The 24,145-nt window shown below is 39.8% G+C and overlaps 1 protein-coding gene across 1 annotated transcript in view; it reads right to left on the bottom strand.

The window, feature by feature from the left end:
• Positions 1-24,145, bottom strand: part of kcnq3 (potassium voltage-gated channel, KQT-like subfamily, member 3) — a 435,667-nt gene that overhangs the window by 46,114 nt on the left and 365,408 nt on the right. Inside the window, exon 9 of the mRNA XM_043688263.2 lies at positions 19,378-19,404. Coding sequence (XP_043544198.1) covers positions 19,378-19,404 — 27 coding nt within the window. The remainder of the gene's footprint in view (positions 1-19,377; positions 19,405-24,145) is intronic.

Raw genomic sequence — 24,145 nt, 5'->3', positions numbered from 1 at the left:
TGTACGTTTGCTCACTGAGTTGGAAGGTTCATTTTCAGACATTTCGTCACCATACTATGTGACATCTTCAGTGAGCCTCCGGTGAAGCGCTGGTGTTAAGTCCTGCTTTCGATATATGTGTTTAGGTTTCCTTGTGTTGGCGATGTGATTTCCTGTGTTGATGTCATTTCCTGTTCTTTTTCTCAGAGGGTGGTATATGGGGTCTATCAAAGAAACTACACCAAACATTAAATCACTTAGTAGAAGACTCTCGCCACTCCATTCACTCCACTCAAGAATTCCTGAACACCATCAAAGACACCAAGATAGAAGAGGATGAAATAATGGCCTCCTTTGATGTAACAGCCCTATTCACATCCGTCAACATCAACCTGGCCACTGACTATACTATTAGAAGAACAAAAGATACATACAGCAAACACCACCAACTTCATCAGCAAGGAAAAAATTGTCAAGTTAGTGGACCTATTCCTTACCACCCACTTCACTTTCAATAACAAAACCTACAGACAAACCAACGGAATTCCCATGGGATCTCTGATATCAGGGTTCTTAGCAGAGGCAGTAATGCAGAGACTCGAACAATCAGCTCTGTCAACCATCCAACCGAAACTTTGGGTCTGCTACATGGATGACACATACTAAACAAAACAGATTAGAGGAAACCTTCAGGACCATCAATAATATTGTTACTGGCATAAAATTCACAAAAGAAGAGGAAAACAACAACAAACTGCCATTCTTAGATGTCACAGTAGAGTGAACAATCAATGGGGAACTTCAAACCATCGTCTATAGGAAAACAACACATACGGACCAAATGCTGAACTACAGAAGAAATCGTCCCAACACCCACAAATGAAGCTGCATTAGAACATTATTTCAATGAACCACCACACAGTGCAGCACAAAAGGAACAATGAAGGGCAGAGGAAAATCACTTATACAGTGTATTCAAAAAGAACGGATACCCAATGAACACAGTCCGCCGATTTCTCAGCAACAAACCCAAGCAAGCAGACAAAACACGTCCAGAAACCCTAGCCACTCTCCCCTATATCAAAGACATCTCGGAAATGACTGCCAGACTACTTAGACTCCTTGCATCATGGTAGCACACAAACCCACCAACACACTAAAACAGCAGCTAATGAGCTTGAAAGACCCTATTCAGACAACAAGCAAAACAAATGTAATTTACAAAATACTGTGCAAGAACTGTAACAAACACTACATTGGACAAACAGGCAGAAAATTCCCACCATGATACTTAAACAACAACTAGCCACAAAAAGACATGACCCACTATCACTGGTTTGCTTACATACAGATGAAGAAGGACACCACTTCGACTGGGACAACACATCCATCCTAGAACAAGCCAAACAGAGATACACACAAGAATTCCTAGAAGCATAGCATTCCAACCGGAACTCTATCAACAAACACATCAATTTGGACCCCATCTACCATCCTCTGAGAAAAAAAAACAGGAAATGACATCACCAACACAGGAAATGACATCACCAACACAGGAAATGACATTATCAACCCAAGGAAACCTAAACACATAAATAGAAAGTGGGGTATAACACTAGCACTTCACCAGAGGCTCACTGATGATGTTACCTAGTATGGTAACGAAACGTTTGAAAATTAACCTTCCAACTCAGTCAGCAAACTTACATCCACATTAATCATAGCTTGGTGGTAAGCCAAGTGGACAGTCCTGCTGACATTTTAAGGTAGTTTGTTGCCACCAATCCTCCTTTGTCTTTCTTTCATATATTGGTAGGTGGAATATGATACACTATCATAGACCAACTATAGAAGTTGCACTGTTCTTAGTTATCACATAAGAGCAGTAAGTACAACTACATTTGATCAGATAGAATTACTGGGACATTAGGGAGCTGGTACAGGTTTACTAGCACACTCCAAAAACTAAAATTCCCTGTTTCCACTCACAGATTGTGACTGACATTATTGGATCGGGTGGAACAAATGGGAAAAGGCCGTACCTTTTAGATTTCTGTATTTTTTATTGTGGACATGAAATAGGAAAAGAATTGTTTTAAAAATCAAAAATTGATGAAGGACTGCTGCACTTAAAAAAAAAAGCAAGTTCCCTGACACTGCATTTAAGTGCTATTTATACTGTTGTGTTTTCAAACAGTGAAGGAAGGTTACTACAAATGAGGTGAATGAGCAATGGGAGGGGGGCATTTATATAGATGGAGTTGCAGCTGACAACAAGTAGCTGATTGGTCTGTGCACGAGTGAAGAGTTATCAATGACAATAGGCCTGCTGACTGCGAACCGCTATCTGATTGGCTCCCAGGCAAATGAACAACTCAACAGTGTGAACGAGATATTGAATCTCTGGAAGACAAGATGTTTTTGCTTTGCAGTGAAATGGATTTCGAGCCTGAAGATAACTCTGGCTTATCCCGCACAAAGTATTGTGAGCTGTGACTCCTAATTAATAAGTTAGAGACCTTTACAAGAGTGAACTAAACACTTGGTGCCTCCTGAAAACAAGTGGCCACAACTGAGACATGGCTGCAGGATGACCCAGACTGGGACCTGAATATTGAAGTGTATATGACATTTAGTAATGATATCAAGCTAGGAAAGTGTGGAGGGATGGCTTTCTTAATTAAAGATGATATGAACACAATAGAGAGGGATGGGCTAAATTCAAGTAACCAGGATATAGAAGCAGTCTGGGTAGATGTGAGGGATGATAAAGGCATGCGGTCACTTGTAGAATTTGTGTGCATGTCCCTAAAAGTAAACATAGGATAGGAAATCAAGGGAGAAGTAATAGGAGTTTGTTAAAAGGCAACAGTGATTATCATGGAGGATTTTTCACCTACGTGGAAGCCTACACCTAGACTGGAAAAATCAGATGAGAACAAGTAATCTGGGTGAGAAATCAAAGAATATTAGCCTGGCATGTTATGGCATCAACCAGAGCGTAGCCATTTAAGACCCGATTTTGACCAATGAGATAGGATTAATTACTGACCTCATAGTGAAAGCCTTCTTGGGTAGTAGTGATTATAAAATGATTGAATTTTATATACAGTTTAAAGGGTGAGGAGTGTGAATCCAAGACTGCTATTTTGAATTTAAGCAAGGGAAATTGTGACAGCATGCACGCAGAGCTAACAAAAGTGAAGTGACAATTTAGGTAAAGGCACAAGTCAATACAGATGCAATGGCAAACGTTTAAGGGGATATTCCAGAATACACTCAATGGATACATTCCAACAAACAAGGAAAAGTTTAAGTGATAGTCACACTAACCTTGGTAATCTAGAAAAATCAAAGATAATGTCAAACTGAAAGAAAAGATGTATAATTCTGAAGAGATAGATTGCTGGTCAGAAGACTAAATGGAATATAAAATACAGCAAATAATTACTAAAAAGAGAGGGAAAAGAGAGAAAGTTATCCAAAACTATAAATTTTAGAGTTTCTTCAGATATTTAAAAAAGAGAATTAATTCAGTAAGTATTGGTCCTATAGAACTTGACTCATGGGAATTAGTAATGGATGAGAAAGAGATGGCAGATGTGTCAGTCTTCACAAGTAACATCCTGGAAATAACTGTATATCAGAAATTGTTGAAAGGCAGGGAGGGACTGGACTCAAGGAAATTCCAGTTAGCAGGGAAGTAGTAGTGAGAAAGTTGTTGGAATTGAGAGTTGAATCACAAAAGGTCAGTATACAGGTATAGGAAATAATCAGGAAAGCTATCAGAAACTTTTTTTTTATTGTGCAAGGAATTGAATGCAAAAGAAGGAAGGTCATGCTTTAGTTATACAGAGTAAAAGCGAGACCACATCTGGAGTACTGTACTTAAAGAAGTACATTTGTACACTGGAAACAGTCAGAGAAGATTTATTGGACAAATAGATGGAATGAGCTACTTGTTTTATGAAGAAAGGCTGTAAAAGCTAAGTTTATTGTTGGAATTTAGAAGAATTTAGAAGGTGACTTATTTGAAATATATAAGATTCCTGAGGAGACCTGACTGGGTAGATGTTGAAAGGGTGCTTCCTCTTGAGAGAATCTAGAACTAGAGGTCATAGTTTAAAAATAAAGGGGTCGCCATTTTAAACAGGGATAAGTAAACATATTGTTTTCTCAGAGGGTTCAGAGTCTTTAGAATGCCCTTCTTCAAAAGGCATTGGATGCAGGATCTTTAAATATTTTTAAGGCAGAGGTGGAAAGATTCTTGATTATCAATAGAATGAAAGATTATCAGGGATATGCAGCAATGTAGAGTTGAGTTTAAAATCAGATCAACAATGGCCTTATTGAATGATGGACTTGAAGAGTTGCGTGGCCTCTTCTTCTTCACTGTTTTTATGAAAGTATTTTAGAATTAGATTAGAATCCCTATAGTGTAGAAACAGGCCCGTTTGCCCAATGAGTCCACACCAATCCTCCGGAGAGTAACCCACCCAGATCCATTCCCCTACCCTGTATTTACCCCTGACTAGGGGTAAATTCCTGAAGAAGGGCTTATGCCCGAAACGTCAATTCTCCTGTTCCTTGGATGCTGCCTGACCTGCTGCGCTTTTCCAGCAACACATTTTCAGCTCTTTACCCCTGACTAATTCACCTAGCCTGCACATCTTTGGATTGTGAGAGGAAACTGGAGCATCCAGAGGAAACACACGTAGACACAGGGAGAGTGTGCAAACTCCACATAGACAGTCGCCCAAGGTTGGAATTGAACCTGGGTCCCTGGCGCTGTGAGGTAGCAGTGCTAACCACTGAGCCACCATGTCACCCCTAATGGAGAAGGAGACCAAGAAACAGCAGTCTAATCAGCAGAAGAATCAACTCCATGAACCCTGTGAGCAGGGACCACTGAACTGCCTTCCCATTCTTTCCCTCTGCCCAGAGCTCCCATGATTTTTGTGTTTGTCTGTATATGTATGTAGAAGGGAAGTTTATGAGTAGGTCAGAATTTTGAGTAGTAGAGTGTTATGACTTCATAACAAGTTATATGTTGCTTTATCATAATTGTTAATTAGAATTTATTTATTTGTAAAATTTTTTAATATCAAAAAGGCCCATGATTTCTGTCAACCTGTGTCTAAAAAATGTTACTTGGGAAACTTTGCATACTTTTAAAAACTTAATTGATGATTTGGGGAATAGCAGGCCTTGATTTCCTCCAAATTCCTCAGTGGGCTGTAACAAATGTAACCCTTTCAGAACTATTAGCATATACAAAAATTCTCACCCCCACACCCCAAAGTTATTTTCCTTACCATCAACCCATTATACAATCATGCATGTAAATAACTACATTATATTTGTCACCACCTCATCTCCCCCTAAAATTTCTGACTTCACAAACGTCGGCACTCTTAATGTTTCCTAATTTTCTCTTTAAACTCGGAGGAACAGTGGGTCACTTACTTGATTACTGCTGACACGATGTCTGATCTGTGGATCATTTTATCATTGAAGGATTTTTAAAATCTCATATCTCCTTTCAGAATATGTAATTCTTTGTAGATATTATTGATATTTTATTACTAATCTACGGAACCTTAAATCTCCTCAATTTCCTTCGTGGACGACAGCTGCTCCATTGAAATAAAGATTTTCACTTCATAGTATCTTGGATTTCTGGATCAGGCAGTCACTTTCTAATTGGAAGAGGTAGTATCCTAGCTGTCTAGACTAGGCAATTTCTTCTTCTTCTTGACTGTATCCTGGTTCAGTGAACATTGGTCTGGCTCCCATGGAATCATTTCCAACTTTCTTCCTTGAATTATTGACCAGATTGGACATCTTCCGTTCTCTATTGTGGCTGCTGGACTGGTGAAGAAAACTTTTTCAGTCTCCCTGGTATGTTACTGACAGATCGCTGTTCTGTCAGCACTATCTTGGCATTGACTGTTCAGTTTTAGATGGCAAAAGACTGAACATTTCCACCAACCCTCTGAGGGCTGGGAGTACATCTAACGTATAGCTTTCTTATGCCAACATAAATGATCTCACTAGATTCTTTCCTCAATTTGGGTTTGGTCATGAGTATGGGAAGCCCAGAGAAGTTTTTTACGAGTTGCTTTTTGACTGGTTGGTCAATAATGGTTTGCTCCTGGACCAGTGTATGGACAACTGTTTGCTTCTGGACTGGTTTTCTCTGAGAGGTTGCTGATCTTCAACATTTCTAATGAAGTTGAGGTTGAGCCATGTTTCTTCAGGAACTGTTCCGGTTGTACACTGACAGCTCAGATGATAAGGAATTAGAAAGGAGGGAAATTTGGATCATTCACATTGCGCTGAAAACATTATTAAATACTTTAGCCATGTCTCTTGCACTCAAATGGGATCCCGTTTTTTATAAATAGAGGATAGAGTATAAAAGGAAGATTGTTATAATGAATCTTTATAAAAGGCTAGTTTGGCTTCAACTGGAATATTGGAGCGAACTCTATGCACCAGACTTTAGGATAGTGAGAGAGAGAGAAAAGAAGATATTCACAAGAATAGCTCCAGTGATGAGGGATTTCATGTCAGGAATATGTGGATAAATTGGCAAGGATGGGATGCTTCTCCTTACAGAAGATTAAGACAAAATCTGATATATTCTGATAAAAATCATGAGGATCAGGACAGACTGCATAGAGAGAAATGGTTACCTTGACAGAAAGATCAAGAATTAGAGGGCACTGATTTAAGATGCTTCGCAAAAGGGACTAAAGGTAATATGAGGGAAAAAAATGTTACTTATCACATAGTTAGGATCATGGAATGCATTGTGTAAGAGTGTGATGGAGGCACATTTATTTATTTCAAAAAGAAATTAAATAAATTTTAGGATTCTGGGAATGGTCAGGGAAACAGGTCACCACCAAGGTGAGGTAAGATTGGTCAATCTTTCTTCCTTGTGGTATCCTCATCCTGAAAGTACACGAAACCCAGTAGATCTGAAAAATGTGTTGCTGGAAAAGCGCAGCAGGTCAGGCAGCATCCAAGGAGCAGGAGAATCGACATTTCGGGCATAAGCCCTTCTTCAGGGCTTAGTAGATGTGCAGTAACATCAGATAAATCAATGCTAATTTCATTGAGACAGATAAGTGTGGAATCACACAGCATTCTAACTTGAAACTATATTGCCATTTCATGAGGTCAAGATCCTGAAGCACTATAGGCATCAGTTCCAAAGAGTCATGTTGGACTCTAAACATTAACTCTGTTTCTCTCTTTACAAATGCTACCAGATCTTCTGAGTTTCTCCAGCAAGCTGCTTTTATTTCTACTCTCTAGCATCCTCATTTTACATTTGTTGACTGCAGCAGTTTAAGGAAGATGGCTCGTCAACACTTCCTCTTCAAACGTGATAAGGGTTGGGCACCAAACGCAGGCCTAGCCAATGACATTCAAATCCCATAAGTATTTGGAAAAAATGCGAGAGAAGCTCAAAGAAGCCGCAGATGAGGGAGAGATGATGATGGAGAATATAATCAAATCTTTGAGCACCACTGGGTACAGTTAGGATAAACAGGACTGGTATGCTTTAATCACTGTCACAATGGTCTCTATGAGTGTATCTCGTTAAATATTCTCCACTTCCCTTTTCTGTCCCTACTTAGTGATTGAGTACTTAGATGTGAAAACATGGATGTGAATCTACACATTTCATTATTCTTTGATGAACACATCGAAAAGTCAACAGCTTTTTACTTCACTTTTAATTTGTTTATTGAATAAGCATTTATTGGGGAGTTAAGACTTGCAATCAGATGTCAGCTTGAACAAATAGTCAAACAGCTTCACTAAATATCACTGGGCAAAAGATTCCTTGTTTGTCACTTCAAATCAGGTAGGGAACAACTACATAATGAGTGAAGCAGCCAAAGCAAACTACTGGTGTAATCAGGCATGATTTCTGGCAAAGTGACAGCACTCAGTAATGACCTCAAGGAAGGTTTCCCATAACAGAATATTTCCAATTGAGGGGTTTCTCGCATTCCTGCTGATTAGGACTGCCCCTGATCAATCCATGCAGCTTTAACTGGCTGGATGCCCTTTACTTGGCAGTAAGTCCCATTTCAGAGTGTGTAACAGGAAGCTGTAGCCCCTGATGGGATTACAAATAGTTCCCTTAGTTAAAGCCCCAGAGTCTACGTTACAAAGACAAACCCAGGAAGTTTACCACAGGAAAGAGAGTGGAGGCTTAGGGAGTGGATGAGAATTGGGCCAATTGAGGGACAAAACAATAAAAAAAAACAGTAAAACCATGATATTGGGGTACTTATCCAAACCTGCCTTGTATACCTGAAAATAGAACAGCAGTTCAGACCAATACCATAATTTCCAAGCTCTACTGGGGTTTCTGTTGGAAGAAGTCACCATTTGACTTGGAAATATATCTCCACTTCTTCACTGTCACTGGGTCAAAATCCTGGAATTCCCTCGCTCGCAGCATTGTGGGTCTACCCACAATAGTGGTTCAAGAAGCCCGCTCACCACCACCTTCTCAAGGGCAACTAGGGATGAGCAATAAATGGTGGCAAGCCAGTAATGCCCAAAAATGAATAGAAAAAGGGGAATGGGTTACAGGGTTGTGAATGTGTGTGTGTGGCAGGGGTGAAATCTTCATCTGAAGGACATAGCAGAAAGTGAGCATCTGGGGGGGTTCCTAGGTCTTAGTGTGGAGTGGATGCCTGATCGCAAATGGTGGTTAAGTAAGGAAGGTGATCTTCCATCTCCAATCCATTCATCTGAGCAAAATGATATGTACACGATGCCCATGCCTAACCCTCATCAGTTCATCTCAAAATGGTGGGGTGGAGGTAGAAGGGAAGTGGCCAGGGCCTCAAATATGTCAAGGGCAGCAAACTTCTCCCACCTCTTATAAAATTGTGGACAGGTCAGCAGATGATCAGACAGATGGCATTGTAGGCCATGGAGAAGTTTACATGATTCCACAAGCCTGCAAATTCATCAATGAGCACGAGTAAAATTCTGCCCCTAGTGATAGCTGTAGATTGGATTTCACATTTCCTGGTGTCAATCTGAATCTTGCAGTAAGCTAAGGAGACTCTGACATTCAACAAAAGCAATGCTATCAAGCAGGTAAGCAGCCCATTAAAGCAACTTTCACAGTCAACAAAGCAGCAAGTAAACACACTGACTATCCTTCACCTTTTAGTCATTTCACAGACAGTGCAGTAAACATTGGGGACTAAGGCAGAAGCTTAAAAAATGGAAAATTGTGAATTTTTTAATCATAATGGAGAAATCTGACATTTCACAAATATAAAATTAATTTTGCAGGGAGGTTGTTTATTATTAATTGTAACTTCATATGCCATTAAAATTGTAGTTACAGCTGAATCAACATGGCAAAACCTTTTTTAGTGTCTTCACAACACAACTGGAAGTAAGCCCAAGTAAATGCAAGTTCATGTCAACTCAAGTGACTCCAATTTTTACATTAGGACTACAATGGAAATGCACTGTTGGAGAATGAGCAACTACTGACAGAATGCCCTGGGTTTGTGCATTTAACTGTGTGTGTAAGAACGCTAGACGATGATGCAGCTTCACTGCCATTACAACTGCAAAGTCTGGGCCACTGTATGCAAATGAAAATTGTAATTTTAAACTATCACTTGGCCTCACTGTTGTCAAATTAATATTTGCCACTTGAAGCAGTCATTATTATAGAGCTACGCCTAAAGCTCTTCAGACAGCATTCCTCTTTCATTCAAATAACTAACATGAAGTTGGGAAAGGTCCCTCTCCAGAGGTAATAGATTAACACTGACATTAAACTTTATAATATTAATTCTCATTTCCTTGATTCATCCCTAGATGAGGGGAAGTGCAGGAAGAATTTTAACGTCATGCCTAGCAGGTCTGAGTTAAAGTTGGGTTTGAGTGATGTGATTTCGTCCAGATTAATGTACCTGAACAGAGGCAGCTAGCTTTAGCTGAGTGCTCAGAAGAAAAAAAAAATGGTTAGGTGGCTTTGGGGTGGGTAAGTAGCCAAGGGCAATTTAATTATTTGCACACCTACTTTCATAATTCCAACAGTGTGCTGCACAATGAATACTCAAAGACAACCTGCTGAATATCTAATTACCATGTAAACCAGGTAACATTGAAGATGTCCCCTGGGGTAGCATGGATCAATTGGAAGTATTAGGAGCATAGGACTGAGGAAGTAGAACCAGGAGCAAGCTGATCAATCAGATTATGGCTAAACTGGCTGTGTTCTCTACATCTCTTATCTCTCTCGGTCCCCCTGCATAACCTTTGACTCCTTTGTCAAACAATATCTATCTAGGTCTGCCTTGAATAAATTTAATGACCCTCCCTCTCTTGATTTCTGGGGAAGAGAACATCATGGACTAACAGCTCTGAGAGAAAAAAAACTCCTTAATTCCATCTTTGAAGGGGGATGTCTTCTTCTTTTCTATGTTCCCTAGTTCAATTCCCCCTGTCAGTTTCTACCTTAGCAAACCTCATTTTTCAATACTCCAATGGATATCCATCAATTTACACTATGACTTGATGCCTGGGTTCCAACTACTCCTGGTGTGTGGTTGTGGCAGACTGCTGCCACCAATTCTCCTTCCTATGTGAATCTGAAGGGCTATTCAGTAGATCATGGTGGAAGATAGGTCATAAGTAAGTTCTTGTCTTTCATGCCAAGATGTTGCTTATTATATCATACGAACTATATGCTGGTTACATTAACAACTATGCATACTAACTATTACTAGCAAGTGGTCGAGAAAATACATACACCTTTGTCAGGAGACTGTTAAATTCTACTCAGAACCTGCAAGACATCATCAGACTGGGTAGAGTTTAATGAGGACATTTTTAGAACTATTAAGTTATACAACATCTCCTTCCAAGCATTTTATCTCTTCGTTCACTTATTATACAGTCATGTATATAACTATATTACACTTACTATTCCCCTTACATAGAAACATAAACATAAAAGATAGGAGCACAAGTAGACCATTCAACCCCTCGAGTCTATTCCACCATTCAATGTGATCAAGGCTAATCATTGAGCTCAATGCTCAAATCACGCCCCTCCCCCAATATTCCTTGATTCCTTTAGATACAAGAGCTGTATCTACCTCCTTCTTGAAAATACATGTTTTGTTCTCAACCATTTTCTGTAGTAGTGAATTCCACAGGTTCACCATTCTCTGGGTGAAGAAATTTCTCCTCACTTCAGTCCTAAAAGGTTTACCACTTATTCTTAAACTATGACCCCTGGTTCTGGACTCCCCCATCTTTCCTGCATCTATCCTGTCCAATCATACTAGAAATTTATAGGCTTCTATGAGATGCCCCTCTTTTTTTCTAAACTTCAGCAAATCCAATCCTAACCAACACAATTTCTCCTCAGTCCTGCCATCTCAGGAATAAATGTCACTCCACAGCAAGAACACCCTTCTTCAGATAAGGAGACCAAAACTGTGCACAATATTATCTCCCAAGTCCCTGACTTCACAAATCCAAGTAGTCTGGCGGTTTGACAATTCTTCCATAATACTTTTCTTTCAGATTTGGAAGAGTTGTAAGTTTTTGGCTTGAGGATTGTTGACCTTGATGCTGATCTTCATATAATTTCTCTATTGGAGTGTCCTTTAGGTCACACATTTCCTTTGCAGAGGACTTTGTTCTTTGTAGATGTTGACTCGTTAAGTTATCTGGATGATATTTAATCTCATAGTGGTCCATCATGGAAGATAGCTGTGCTGGTGAATGAAATATTTTCTTCCTTACAGTATCTTGCATTTCTGAATCAGACAATTTGTTTACCAATGTAAGAGATGGTCTGATTTGTGGATGGTTAGACCAATAGGCCCTTCATTTTAGGTTATGTCCTGGATCTCCCTCCAATTGTTGTTCATTTTAGATGCCGTCTATCACTCTTTGTGGTCACTTATCTAGTGTTGTTGAGTTTTTCAGACTTTTAATCATGTTTTTGAAAGTTGAACGATCAGCATCAACACTGTCAAAATGGCAGTCAATGCTGACAACCATCTGTTGAGCAGATTGTCTGGCAGCATCTATGGAGGGAGAGAGTTAACCTTTCAGGTCTGATATGACTCTTTGCTTTGTCCTGAAGAACAGTCTTAACAGACCTGAAACTCTGTTTCTCTCTTCACATGCTGAGCTCCTCCAGCATTTTGTCTTCTTATTTCAGATTTCCAGTGTTTGCTTTGATTTGAGAGTTCAGCAGATTGATGCATTGTCAGCACAGCTTCAGTTGAAAGTTGGTCAGTGAGCTGAGGGGTGAGGAAATGCTCACTCTTGTTCTCAGGATTTGGTTATTTTGCTGACCTTTGTTGATGGTTGTCCTTTTGAAGGTTCTTCGGTGATGACAGGAATGAAAAGCATTTCCACTGTAACTATAGGAAACAATTCTCTTATGCCAAGAAAGGTAATCTCAACAGAAGCTTTCTTCTTTTGATGGAACAAACTTTTGACACCAACATAATTGATTTTTACAGACTCCTTCTTCTTGTTAGGTTCAGCTGTTAATTTTGAAGCCTTTTACTGGTTGCCTTTAGATTGGTTGTCAAAAATTTCTAAACTAATTGCACTCTTGGAAGAAATTGCTACTTTCAAGATATTTAGGTCAAGGTGCATGTATGCAAGCATAAATGTGAGAAACATTGATTGGAAACTACATACACACTTTTAACACTTCTGGCCTTTGTGTTGTAGTGCTACTTATAGCATATCTTTAACCTTGAGAGTCAATCCACACGAATAAGTAGCTTTATCTACATAAGCTTTAACTTCTGATCCTTCAATCATGGTATTTGGACTGACAAGGCAGTGGCACTCATTTTTATATCAACGTTAAATTGAGTGAGATGTTAATTGACATTCATCAGTTTTGTCAAACTTTGTCTAGATTGCTCTTCAATATCTCTTCAGAATGTTGTGGATATCCTTTCAATACAGGTATCCCTTCAAATGGAGGTGGATGACCTACCTAACAGAGCTCCTTATGTGTGTATCTACTCATCCTCTAGTTGTTCTGGAACTCATTCTGGCTATAGAGTCACACAGACTTCACATTCTTCTATCTGAAGTTACACATTGCTTTTGCTTGCAAGGCTCTTTTTGTTCCACAACATTGACACTGATTATCAGGATGGAATCAAATAGGGATCTGATTGAAATAGGCTTCTGTGAGATAAGTGGCAGACTTGCACGAGAGATCCAGGGAAACTTCATTCAAAAACAGGAATGATTTGCTGCATTTTTTAACAAAGTTTCAATTGTCAGGTCAAGATTCTCCCTAGTCAGCGGGGAGTTGGCGATAATGGGGGATTATTGCTTGTTAGTGATTTTTTTTAACTCCAGATCTCACTTCGTTAATATGCAACTTCCTACCTAACCACCCACTGAGCATTAACTTGATGCTGAGAATTCTCAACATGTAAGTCAGAGCAGTTATCTGGTGCCTCCAGAGGACCTTCACAACTCAAAGGCACCAACATTTCAGAGCACGCTTCATGGGCACCTGTCACACATACCCCACATCCATGCACACAGGCATCAACATGTGCCAGTCTCTAAGAACACTCATGAGAGATTTCTGATCTATGTTTCTGAACTTCAATGCTGCACCTCGGGGCAAAACAGCAACTATCACTGTAATGCTGAAGCAAGGACATTTCGTGCTCAGGGACATATCCTCAGCAGGCTGCATCTCCCAGCTGGTCACTCACTGCCATAGCTCTCTCTCACTTGCAGTCTACCTGGATGCTCACCATATCCCTGCTTTGATTTGCCTTTTTTATGCTTGGCCCTCAGCCAGAGATACCAGTCTCTTTTAGTTGTGAAGAAGAGTCAGGTCAGACTCAAAATATTAACTCTGTTTCCCTGTGTCCGCAAATGCAGCCAGACTTGCTGTGTTTCTCTAATATTTTCTGTTTTTAACTTCAGATTGCCAAAATCCACAGCATTTTGCTTTTATCACAACACTGCTCTGTTGCTGTGCTGTCTAGCACTGACACGAAGAAGGAAACTTGAGATGGTTGTCAGCAATCCTCAGTTAAGTCAAGGGAGTTGGCCTTTGGTCAGCAGTTCCCAGCATAGAAGGTCAAACACGGTCCCCTTTACCAGTCTAAGGGCCAGGACACAGTCAGTCACTCACTCAGGACAGTGAGGCAAGATCTTCTCTACTAAATGAGTGAAGAGTTACATGCCGAGCAGCCCTCCTACTATGGGCAGTTGTGCTTCTGGACTGAGAGGGAGCCAGGTATTGAGGGGGATAAAAGTGGGAGGGAAGGAGAGGAGGTGTTCCAGGTGAGTGAGTAGACTCTGCCGAGAGCATGCACTGTCAGTGGTGTTTAGAGTTGGGGTGTGTGACAGTGAGTGAGGGGAGATTTTGCAGGAAATAGTCAAAATGATAGAAATTGAATCTTGGTGGGAGATGAGTACAGCAGCAGAGATGGAATGCGTGTGATATATTGGAGAGAAGATGGTGATACTTACACTGGTGGAGGGGAGAAGGTCATTGACCTTCTTCTTACATTGCTGGGCACTCCTCTAGACTGCATGAATACAGGTGGAAACTTTGGACCAGGCTGGCATGGTCTGGTGTTGTGGCCCCCACTGTTGGTGCTGGGGGAAGAGTAGGTCCTACTTCTGCAAGACCCTGTTCAGCAGAGCCTCCAGGACCCTGTTCACAAGTAAAGCAATGATTTCCCTCTATCTGCAATGACTGGGACAGATGTCCGGAACTGTGCAGGGTAGCTCCATACTGACTGTGCGTGTCCAGCTTTTTAAAGATACCATCAGTGTCAGGGATGTAGGCCCATTTCAGAATATCCCAGGAGTGACAATTTGTTCTGGATATGGCAAGTGAGGATTGGTGATTTACGTTTCCTATTGAAGTCCCTGCTGACTTTCATTATAATGCTGAACCCTTTACCAGATTTGCTCTTTCCTACCCAAGTGTAACTACCCAAGTGTAACTGGCTTTACTGAGTTCTCTTTCTAGATGTCGAGCTACCTTTTCACTTGAGAATACAGCTACAATGATGGTCCTGTCTCCACGTGCCTATGCTGATCTCTTTCAGCTGCTGATTGACTAGCTGAGCCTTTTTTAATGTAACGACACAGGGTAAACTCCCCTGCCCCTAAACAACATTGAAAAGGTTTACTCTGTGCAGTAATCTGTGAAATTTCAAGAGACAAAGAGCTATCCCAAAAGTCACTATTTAAAGTAAAAACTAGCAACTTCAATTTTTTAAAGTCTAACAGAGAATAATTAACTAACAACTATTTACAACTCCTTTCTCTAATCTATCTTTTACTTTCCCTTCTACAATACTGGCCCGATAAAACCCCGATTAAGATTTTCCAAAAAATTCAAATTTTAAAAGCAGTCAGCTGTTGAATCTTCTCTTTGTATCTTCCTCTGTTTTCTTTCCTTCTTCTTAGGGATTCTGCTTCACAGGTCACTGATAGATAAAGGTACCTTTAAGAGAGCTATTCTGCGGGTAGTTTGTATGTGTTGGTGGCTCATCAGTTCTCCCTCAACTGTTCAATTTTTCCTGGTTTTATATCCCAAAGCAGCTGATCATTTCATTTGTTTTAATATTGTTAGAACACTAAATTCAAACTGAATTGGAGTTTGGTACTTTGGGGCATAATTTAAACTGAATGGCCAAATTTGAATTTGTTTTTGTATCCAGGCAACCCAGTTAGTCTAGCTGTTGGACCAAATGTTGCATTTTAAATTTTCCAGTACTCTGTATGCTTTTCCGCTCTCTTAAAAGTACAGTACCCTTAACACCTTCATAACACTTAACATGGTAATGTGGTATTTCTCTTATCTGAAAAAGAATTTTTCTTGTTTTTCTTCAGATTCTTTTGGGCACTTTTTACTATTGGTCATTTTGGATTTTAAACAACTGTGCCTACTGTTGCCAAAGTGTAGTACAGTGTATTGCTTGACATTGGGGCAGATGGCTTCCAATCCTCCTTTCAATAGTAGTCAAAGAGGATGTTCCATTGTCTGTGGAGGAGAATGGACTGTGAATAAGTATCAGCAGAAGAGGCAGTTGTCTTCGATACCAAGTTTTGATTTGATTTGATTTTAATATTGTCACATATACCATGATACAGTATTGCATCATAGTAACTATATACAACTATACTCATAAACTCTTACAAGTTTTACCATTACAGGCAGAGAAGACATGCCCTCATCAGGAAACTGTGCCAAGCCTCAGTTGATTCTTCACCTCAAGGCTGCATGACACCATCAGACTGGGTCAAGCTCAGTATTGTTTGAAAATGTTCTGAATAAATTCCATTACCTTCTACCACAGACCAAACCTGGTCAGCCTTTCCTCATATGATATGCTTTCATCACCAGAATGAGTTGAGTGAACCTCTGAATTGGTTCGAATGCAACTGTGTTCTTTTTTCAAATCTGGAGACCAAAACTGCACACAGTATGTGGTCTCTTCAACACTTGGTACAACTGCAATCAGTCTACCCTTCATGCCCCTATCTCTCGACTGGGAGGTTTAAGTCACACCTGCTCCAGAGGTGTGTCATAACATCTCTGAACAGGTTAATTTAGAAATATTTATTCCATTAATCACTTGCTGTACCTGCATACTAATGTTTTGTGATTCATGCACTAGAAAACCCAGATCCCTCTATAACACTGGGTTAAGCAATCCCTCTCTAGTTAAATAACGTATTGCTTTTCCATTCTTTCTGCCAAAGTGGGCAAGTTGACAATTGCTCACATTATACTCCATCTGTCAATTCTTGTGTTTATTCACTTAGCTGTCTTTATCCCTATTGACAGAGTGTTGCTGGAAAAGCACAGCAGGTCAGGCAGCATCCGAGGAGCAGGAGAATCAACGTTTCAGGCTGGAGCCCTTCTTCAGGAATGGTTCCAGCCTGAAACATTGATTCTCCTGCTCCTCGGATGCTGCCTGACCTACTGTGCTTTTCCAGCAACACACTCTCAACTCTGATCTCCGACATTTGCAGACCTCACTGTCTCCCTGTCTTTATCCCTATGCAGACTCGCCACCTCCTCTGGACAACTTACTTTTCTACAGTCTCTGTGTCGTTAATAAATTTAACAAACATTTATCTGGTCTCCTAATCTACATGTTTATATAGATTGCAAATAGATGAGGTTCTAGGATTGATCCCCGTGGCACTCCACTGGTTACCGCTTGCCACTCCAAAAGATCCATTTAATCCCAATCTTCTTCTCATCAGCCAATAAATCTATTCTTGCTCATACCTTACCCCCTACACAATGTGCTCTTAAGTAATAACCTTTGTTACTCATGTGTATGATGTAGCATCTTGTCAAATGCCTTTTGGAAATACTAGTTTGATTTTAACTATAACTGAAGTATTGTTTAGATTGTACATGTTGATTGGAGGTTCTTTTGTAAAAGATGACACAGTATTTCAAATGTACTCTCACCAATTCCTTCCTACTGATAGCAAGATTTTTATCCTCCAGCTCCCTTGTATATTGATCCAAGTTCCATTTGACTTCGTTATTACTTGTTGTACCTAAATACTAACAGTTTGTGATTCAAGCACAAGGACACCAAAGAGACCACTCTGTATTATAAATATTTTTCTCCATTGAAATATTTTGCTTTTCAATAAAATGGACAGCCCCATATTTTTCCCCAATATACTCCAATCACAAACATTTGCCCAATCACGTAACCTATTTATATCTCTTTGCAGATCCTTTTCATCCTCCACACAAACTCCTTTCCTATCTATCTATGCAGTCAGCAAAATTGACTACTTCATTCTCTTCATCCAAGTCATTAATATAGATCCTTAATAGTTGGTGCCACAGCACTGATTTCTGGGACTCCATTACTTATCTCAGGCAAGAGAAGAGTTTTTATTCATCAAGGCATCGAAGTACAGTGTTTCTTTAATGCAAGCTCAGGCATATTAATTGAACTGGGATGCTAACCTAATTCAGAGAACATCATATGTTCTTATTATGACAGAACCATGGATATTTGGTCTGTTAGCTTCATTTATCTGTTACCAAGAAATTACAGACAATAGTTATGGCTGCAGAGGCAGTTTACAGATCTCAGGAAAGCAAACGCAATCAACTCAGGTTTTTGAACCTAGTTTGGAGGTGGGAATCAAGAGTGGAGGATATTGTTGGTTGACCCCTGCATTTAATGTGAACAAGTATTTAAGTAAAGTTGAATGCAGAACCAATGGCTTGACAGTTAAGTGCTTGGAGTCACAAACTAATTTTGTAATCCAAGCCTTAACTTGAATATGAAAGTGGCTTAAGGCTTGTTTCAACACCTGTGCTGATGTCTACATGGGAACTTTTACCAGCTTGTCAAGTAGTCCACTTTCGGAGTGGAACATCTTGCTGCTCACTGCATTCGACATTTAGATGACCATTTTCAACTGTTTAAACACCTATCGTACCATTATATTTCTCAACTACAGCTTGCTCTTCCATATCCAGCAGTTACACTAGCGTAGATCTTCTTAATCAGTCTTACATGATGATTACATCATAAAAATACAACATTGCCAAAGACAACACAATAACCACAATATTCATTACATGCTAGTATTATAGACAATTATAATGTTACAAGTTCCCTGCCTATGCATATACAGCACAGAAGTGCTCCTCATGCAGCTGGGCACCTGTAACACCTTGGTCCCACTGCTACCAGCAATGTGGACCACAGAGTTTGGCAATGCCAAGCTACACTTGCAATTTTGCTGTTTCTATGTCTTTCCCAGTATTAGGACACCGTTTCTCGGATGCTTGACACTTTACCCATTCGAAAATAATAAACATAAAATTTTGTCTGACTATGCTTAACTCTCAATCATTCATAATAAAATAAAACTTCCCCCAAGAGTGGTCATAGCATTATTATTTGATGTGCAAATTTCTAATTCAGCACCAGTTAATACATTAAAATAATGGGTACACTTGCATTTTCTGCTTCCTGGTATGACAACATTTTACATGGACATTCAATATATGAATGTTATTCAGCTAATCAGATTTTCATGTCTGAACATAACAAGAGGGTCCACTAACACCACTGGTGCCAACTGTAATTGCTAGGTGACATTGTAGACCCTGTGTAGCATGTACCACAATTGACTTACTATGAGTAACAATGCAAGAAACCCATTTGATTTACTTACAAATTAAGAATCAAAGAGACTCTGAAAAGATGACCTATTGAAATCCTAGCATTGCAATTAACAGTTTTCCTCAAAGTAGATCATATCTATTCTCATAAATATTAAAAGTAAAACAGAGAATCAACAAACCTGGTAGCTTCATCCCCTTGATCTTTTCTTTAGATTGAAGAGAGAGAGGAAAAAAGACAACATTAATCTATAATCATGTTTTAAACACAGGTTTTAAACATAAATTTTAAAAACGATTGGTGAAATAGAAATTTTGCACTGAATAGATGTGATGCCTTCCATTTATTTTAAAACAAAGTAACTATGAAATCTTGATGTCCTTACCTTAATGTGAGATGAACTTATTAACAAGTCATTTCTTATACACAATCATCAGAAAAGAGAATTTGTGATGTGTTCAAATTTGTGAGACAGCTTTTCAAATGTACAAAATATTCAAAGATGGATTACTGTAAGCCATGGTTTCATGAGAGATATTGGAAGGGATTATGAACCAGCTGAAACATTGAACTGACAAGAAGCGCTGCAATAATGTTTCTTAGTTCCTCTCAGATGTTGGAACCTGCCATATTTTACCATCAGTGGAGTCACTGATAAGGAAGCTAATGTATTGTTTATATAGGGGTGTGGAAAGGCAGCTAATCCATTAGTTTAAACAAAAACAGAAAGTACTGGAGAAACACAGGCAGCAACTGTGGAGAGAAGAAGAGTTCATGTTTCGAGTTCAGTGACCCTCTGTCAGGATTGAAAGCAGCTGAGAAATCGTGGTATTTATGCTGATGACAGAGTGGGCTGGGGAAGTAAAAGGAGTGAGTCAAATAAATGGAGGTGGTTCCCAGAGAGGTGAAGGGAGAAAGAGAGAATGAGAGAGAGTGAGAGGGAGAGAGAGAGAAAGCGGGAGGAGGAAGGAGAAGCAGACTAAGGATTTGCTGATGGTAAGGGGAAGAGAGATGAATAGGAAGTGTAAACAGTTGAAACTGGAATGAGTGCACTGGGAGCAACTCATACAGGACCTGGGATGTGAGAGTAGATAATCAGCATGGAGGAATACGCTCAAACTCCAAAATTGTTAAACTCAATGTTGTGTCCTGAGGGCTGTAAGAAAACTAGACAGAAGATGAGGTGTTGAGCTTCACTGGAGCATTGCAGCTAACCTGAGTCAGAAATATTCACAGGGGAAAACAGTGGTATGTTGAAGTTTCAGGAAACTGGAAGCTAAGGATTGATTTTGGCTGGGTCTCCTCCATTTTGACTTATATTGGCTGAACTTAGAATTCTTCTGAACTAGGATTTTGCAGTTCATCATTAACAAAGAACACTACAGCACAGGAACATGCCCTTCAGCTCCCCAACTTTGTGCCAACACATGATGCAATTATAAACTAATCTTTTGCATCTATGCAGTCTGTATACCTCTACTCTCTGCCTATTCATCTGTCAAGCTGCCTCTTAAACATTGCTATTGTATCTATCTCCACCACTTCCTCTTACAGCACATTCCAAGCTCTGTGTAAAACAAACTTGCTTCTCATATTTCCTTTATACTTTCTCTCTTTTACTTTAAACCTATATCCTGGGAAAATGGCCATGACTATCCATTCTGTCAGGTCACCCCTCATCCTTTAAAGCTCAAGTGAAAATAAATTAAGTTTGTCCCCTCTCTCCTCATCGCTCATATCCTCCAAACCAGACAATGTCTGGTAAACTGTTTCTGTATCCTCTCCAAAACCTTCACATTCTTCTGATAGCATAGTGACCAGAACTATGTGCAATATTCCAGATGTAGCCTAATAATTTGCATACTGCTGCAACATGACTTGCCAATATTCATACTATATGCCCTGACCAATGAAGGTAAGCATGCTACATGCCTCTTGACCATCTTACCCACCTGTGATGCTAATTTCAGGGAACTATGGACCTGTATGCTTAGATCCCTCTGTATGTAGATGCTATTAAGAGTTCTGCCATTCACTGTATACTTCCCTCCTGCATTAGATCTCCTAAAATACATTACCTGGCATTTATCCGGATTAAACACTATCTGCCACTTCTCTTCCCAAGTCTTCAGCCTATCTATGTTCTGCTGTCCTCCTCACTATCCACAGTTTCCCAATATTTGTTTCGTCCACAAGCTTACTAATCAGGCCACCTACATTCTCCTCCAAATTGTTTAAATATATATATTTCAAACAACCTGGGTTCCAGCACTGATCACTGTGTAACATCACTGGTCACAGATCTCCAGTCAGAAAAACACTCTTCTACAAGCCAGTTCTGTATCCATTTTACCAGCTCACCATGAATCCCATGTGACTTCACCTTTTCTATCAATCTGCCTCATGGATCTTGACAAAGGCCTTGCTAAAGTCCATGTATACAATATCTATCACCCTGCCCTCATCAATCATCTTTGTCAATTCCTCAAAAAGCTCAATCATGTTTGTGAGACACGACTTTCCCCCACTCAAAGCTGTGCCAGCTAATATGTCCATGTTTTTCCAAACGAGTACGTCGTACCCCTAAGAATTTTCTCCAATAATTTCCTTACAGCAATGAATAGCTCACTGGCTTGTAATTTTCCAGATCCCTGTTGCCCAACTTAAACAAAAGATCAACATTGGCATTTCTTTAGTCCTCTAGGACATCTCCTGTTACTACAGAGGATACAAAGATTTCACACAAGGCCCCAGCAATTTCCTTACCTGACTCCCTCAGCATTCAGGGATAGTACCCACCAGGTCCTGGGGACTTGTCTACCTTAATGTTTGGCCTATTGAGACAACGAAGGGAGATACGACCAACTGACATTGGAAAAAGTCTTAAAAACAAGTGGTTAAAATGTATGTGCATAACAACCACTTTATGGATGTAATCAGTAGCCACAGAGGTCCAAAGCAGTATCTATGATACTCAAGTTTATTTTTGGCAAGTGTCATACCAAGCCTCTAATTGATGGAGGCATTGGTGCATGTGCAGTGAGTATTACAGGCAAATCTTAACATCAAACAATATGAAACTTTGTAATAACATGCCATTTTTGAACTAGACACTCTAGGTAACATCCTCTCTTAATCACATTGCTTTGCAAACACTGTATATCAACTTGGAGATGTAAACCTGAAAATAATTCCACTGCATCACTCTCCAGCAGATATACATGTGGAGAATAATGCAGGACAATGCATGACATTCTGACACAGTCATGATGTTTTCGCTCTGTGAAAATCTGAACTGTACCATAGCCACTTAAATCTGTACGACAAAATAAACTACTGGACAACAAGGCCTAAACTTTGGTAACAAGGCTCATGACTCCAGAATATAGGCCACCCACATATCGACAGCATGCACACAAATGAACATCTTGCTACCACACAAAATGTATAGTGCACACCAATGGTGCCATTTTATGTTTGAAATCCTTTGTGCAAGACTCTAGAAAGTTACGCCTAAACTGTTCCATACTCCTTGATAGCTTCCTGTCAATTTGCCAAGAAATTTATTGTGCATTCTATCAGTTTCCTTCGGTATTCTTCTCTATTCTTTCCCAGTAATGTTGCTTCTTCCTGCTCTTCATCTGGTGATCTTTCACCATTAACTGGCCAGGTTGTAGTCCAAGGGTATTTGAAAGGAGAAAGCCACATAATGTTGAGGAAAGGTTGAGGAGTGAGAAGTACCTGTCTACAAAGGTTCTGCATCAGAAGACATGAGATGTGATGGGGTAGGTTAGGTGTGAGAATATTATCACTGTCAGAATATGAGCCAATAATGCTCATTCCTTTATTATATGACACAGAAACAGGCCATACTTGTGCACCAACTGAGCCTCTTCCCATTTTTCATCTAAATCAATCAACTTCACACAAGGCCCCAGCAATTTCCTTACCTGACTCCCTCAGCATTCAGAGATAGAACCCATCAGGTCCTGGGGACTTGTCTACCTTAATGTTTGGCCTATTGAGACCAAACATCTTTTCTCCCACTTGCAGCCAGGCCTGTTCCCAACTGGTTAACTTCTGCTGCTTCAAGTTATGCATCATCTTGCCCTACAAGAGAACAAGACATATATCCGAAAGTGTAATACTATATATTTGGGGGATATAGTTGTCACAGCTACACAGCTGGCAGCAGGTGAAAGCTGTGAAAGTGAGTGTGAGGTTACCAGTCTGTGTATTCGGGTAAGGTGAAGCTGTGAATGTTAAGTATGAACTCTGATTGATAGAGTTGTTGGTAGGCAGTAGATGAAAGAGTGGTGCATTGAACCTGTGTGGAAGAGTATTGGGGACGTTGTTGAGAAATGGTATTTGAAGGTTCATTCATTAAATTAGACCACTTGTGTGAGCTCCCTGAAGATTCTGCAGAGCTGTATCCATGTCCTCAGGGTTCAGGCCCTGGCACTGTCCTCTGCAATTCATCCGGTCTCTTGCCTTCTGGGGGTATGTCAGCAGTACCTTCTGAACTCCTGTGTGTAAAGCCCATCTCTTCTTCCTGTGCACCTCCTAAGGGAAGGCCCTCAGTGCAACCAGAAGATCTTCAAGTCCAGTGTCCTAAGATTGTGCCACCACATTAAAGTCACACTGTTACAGGAGCACATTCTCAGAAAGCCTCGCAAATGCAAAATCATGAACAGTCTTCAGGCTTTGTATTGGATTAGATTCCAACCATTCAATATTTGGATATCTGCTACACTAAGTGTAAGCTAAAATTCAATAAAATATGAAACAATATTTTTATGAAATACAAAGATTTACTACTAGAGGAACAGTATAATAAACTAAGAAAAGAAGGAACAAAATTAATCTCAGTTTTTTCAGGATCAGAATGAGACCTTTATCTTTCTTCAGTTTTACATTGCTCTTTCGTCCTGTGCAAACACTGGTACATT

Source organism: Chiloscyllium plagiosum, unplaced genomic scaffold (assembly GCF_037043375.1).
Source record: "Chiloscyllium plagiosum isolate Xiang-an unplaced genomic scaffold, Cpla_swu_hap1 HiC_scaffold_4, whole genome shotgun sequence".
NCBI lineage: Eukaryota > Metazoa > Chordata > Chondrichthyes > Orectolobiformes > Hemiscylliidae > Chiloscyllium > Chiloscyllium plagiosum.
The sequence above is the reverse complement of the archived record's forward strand: the minus strand, read 5'-3'. Positions and strand labels throughout refer to the sequence as shown.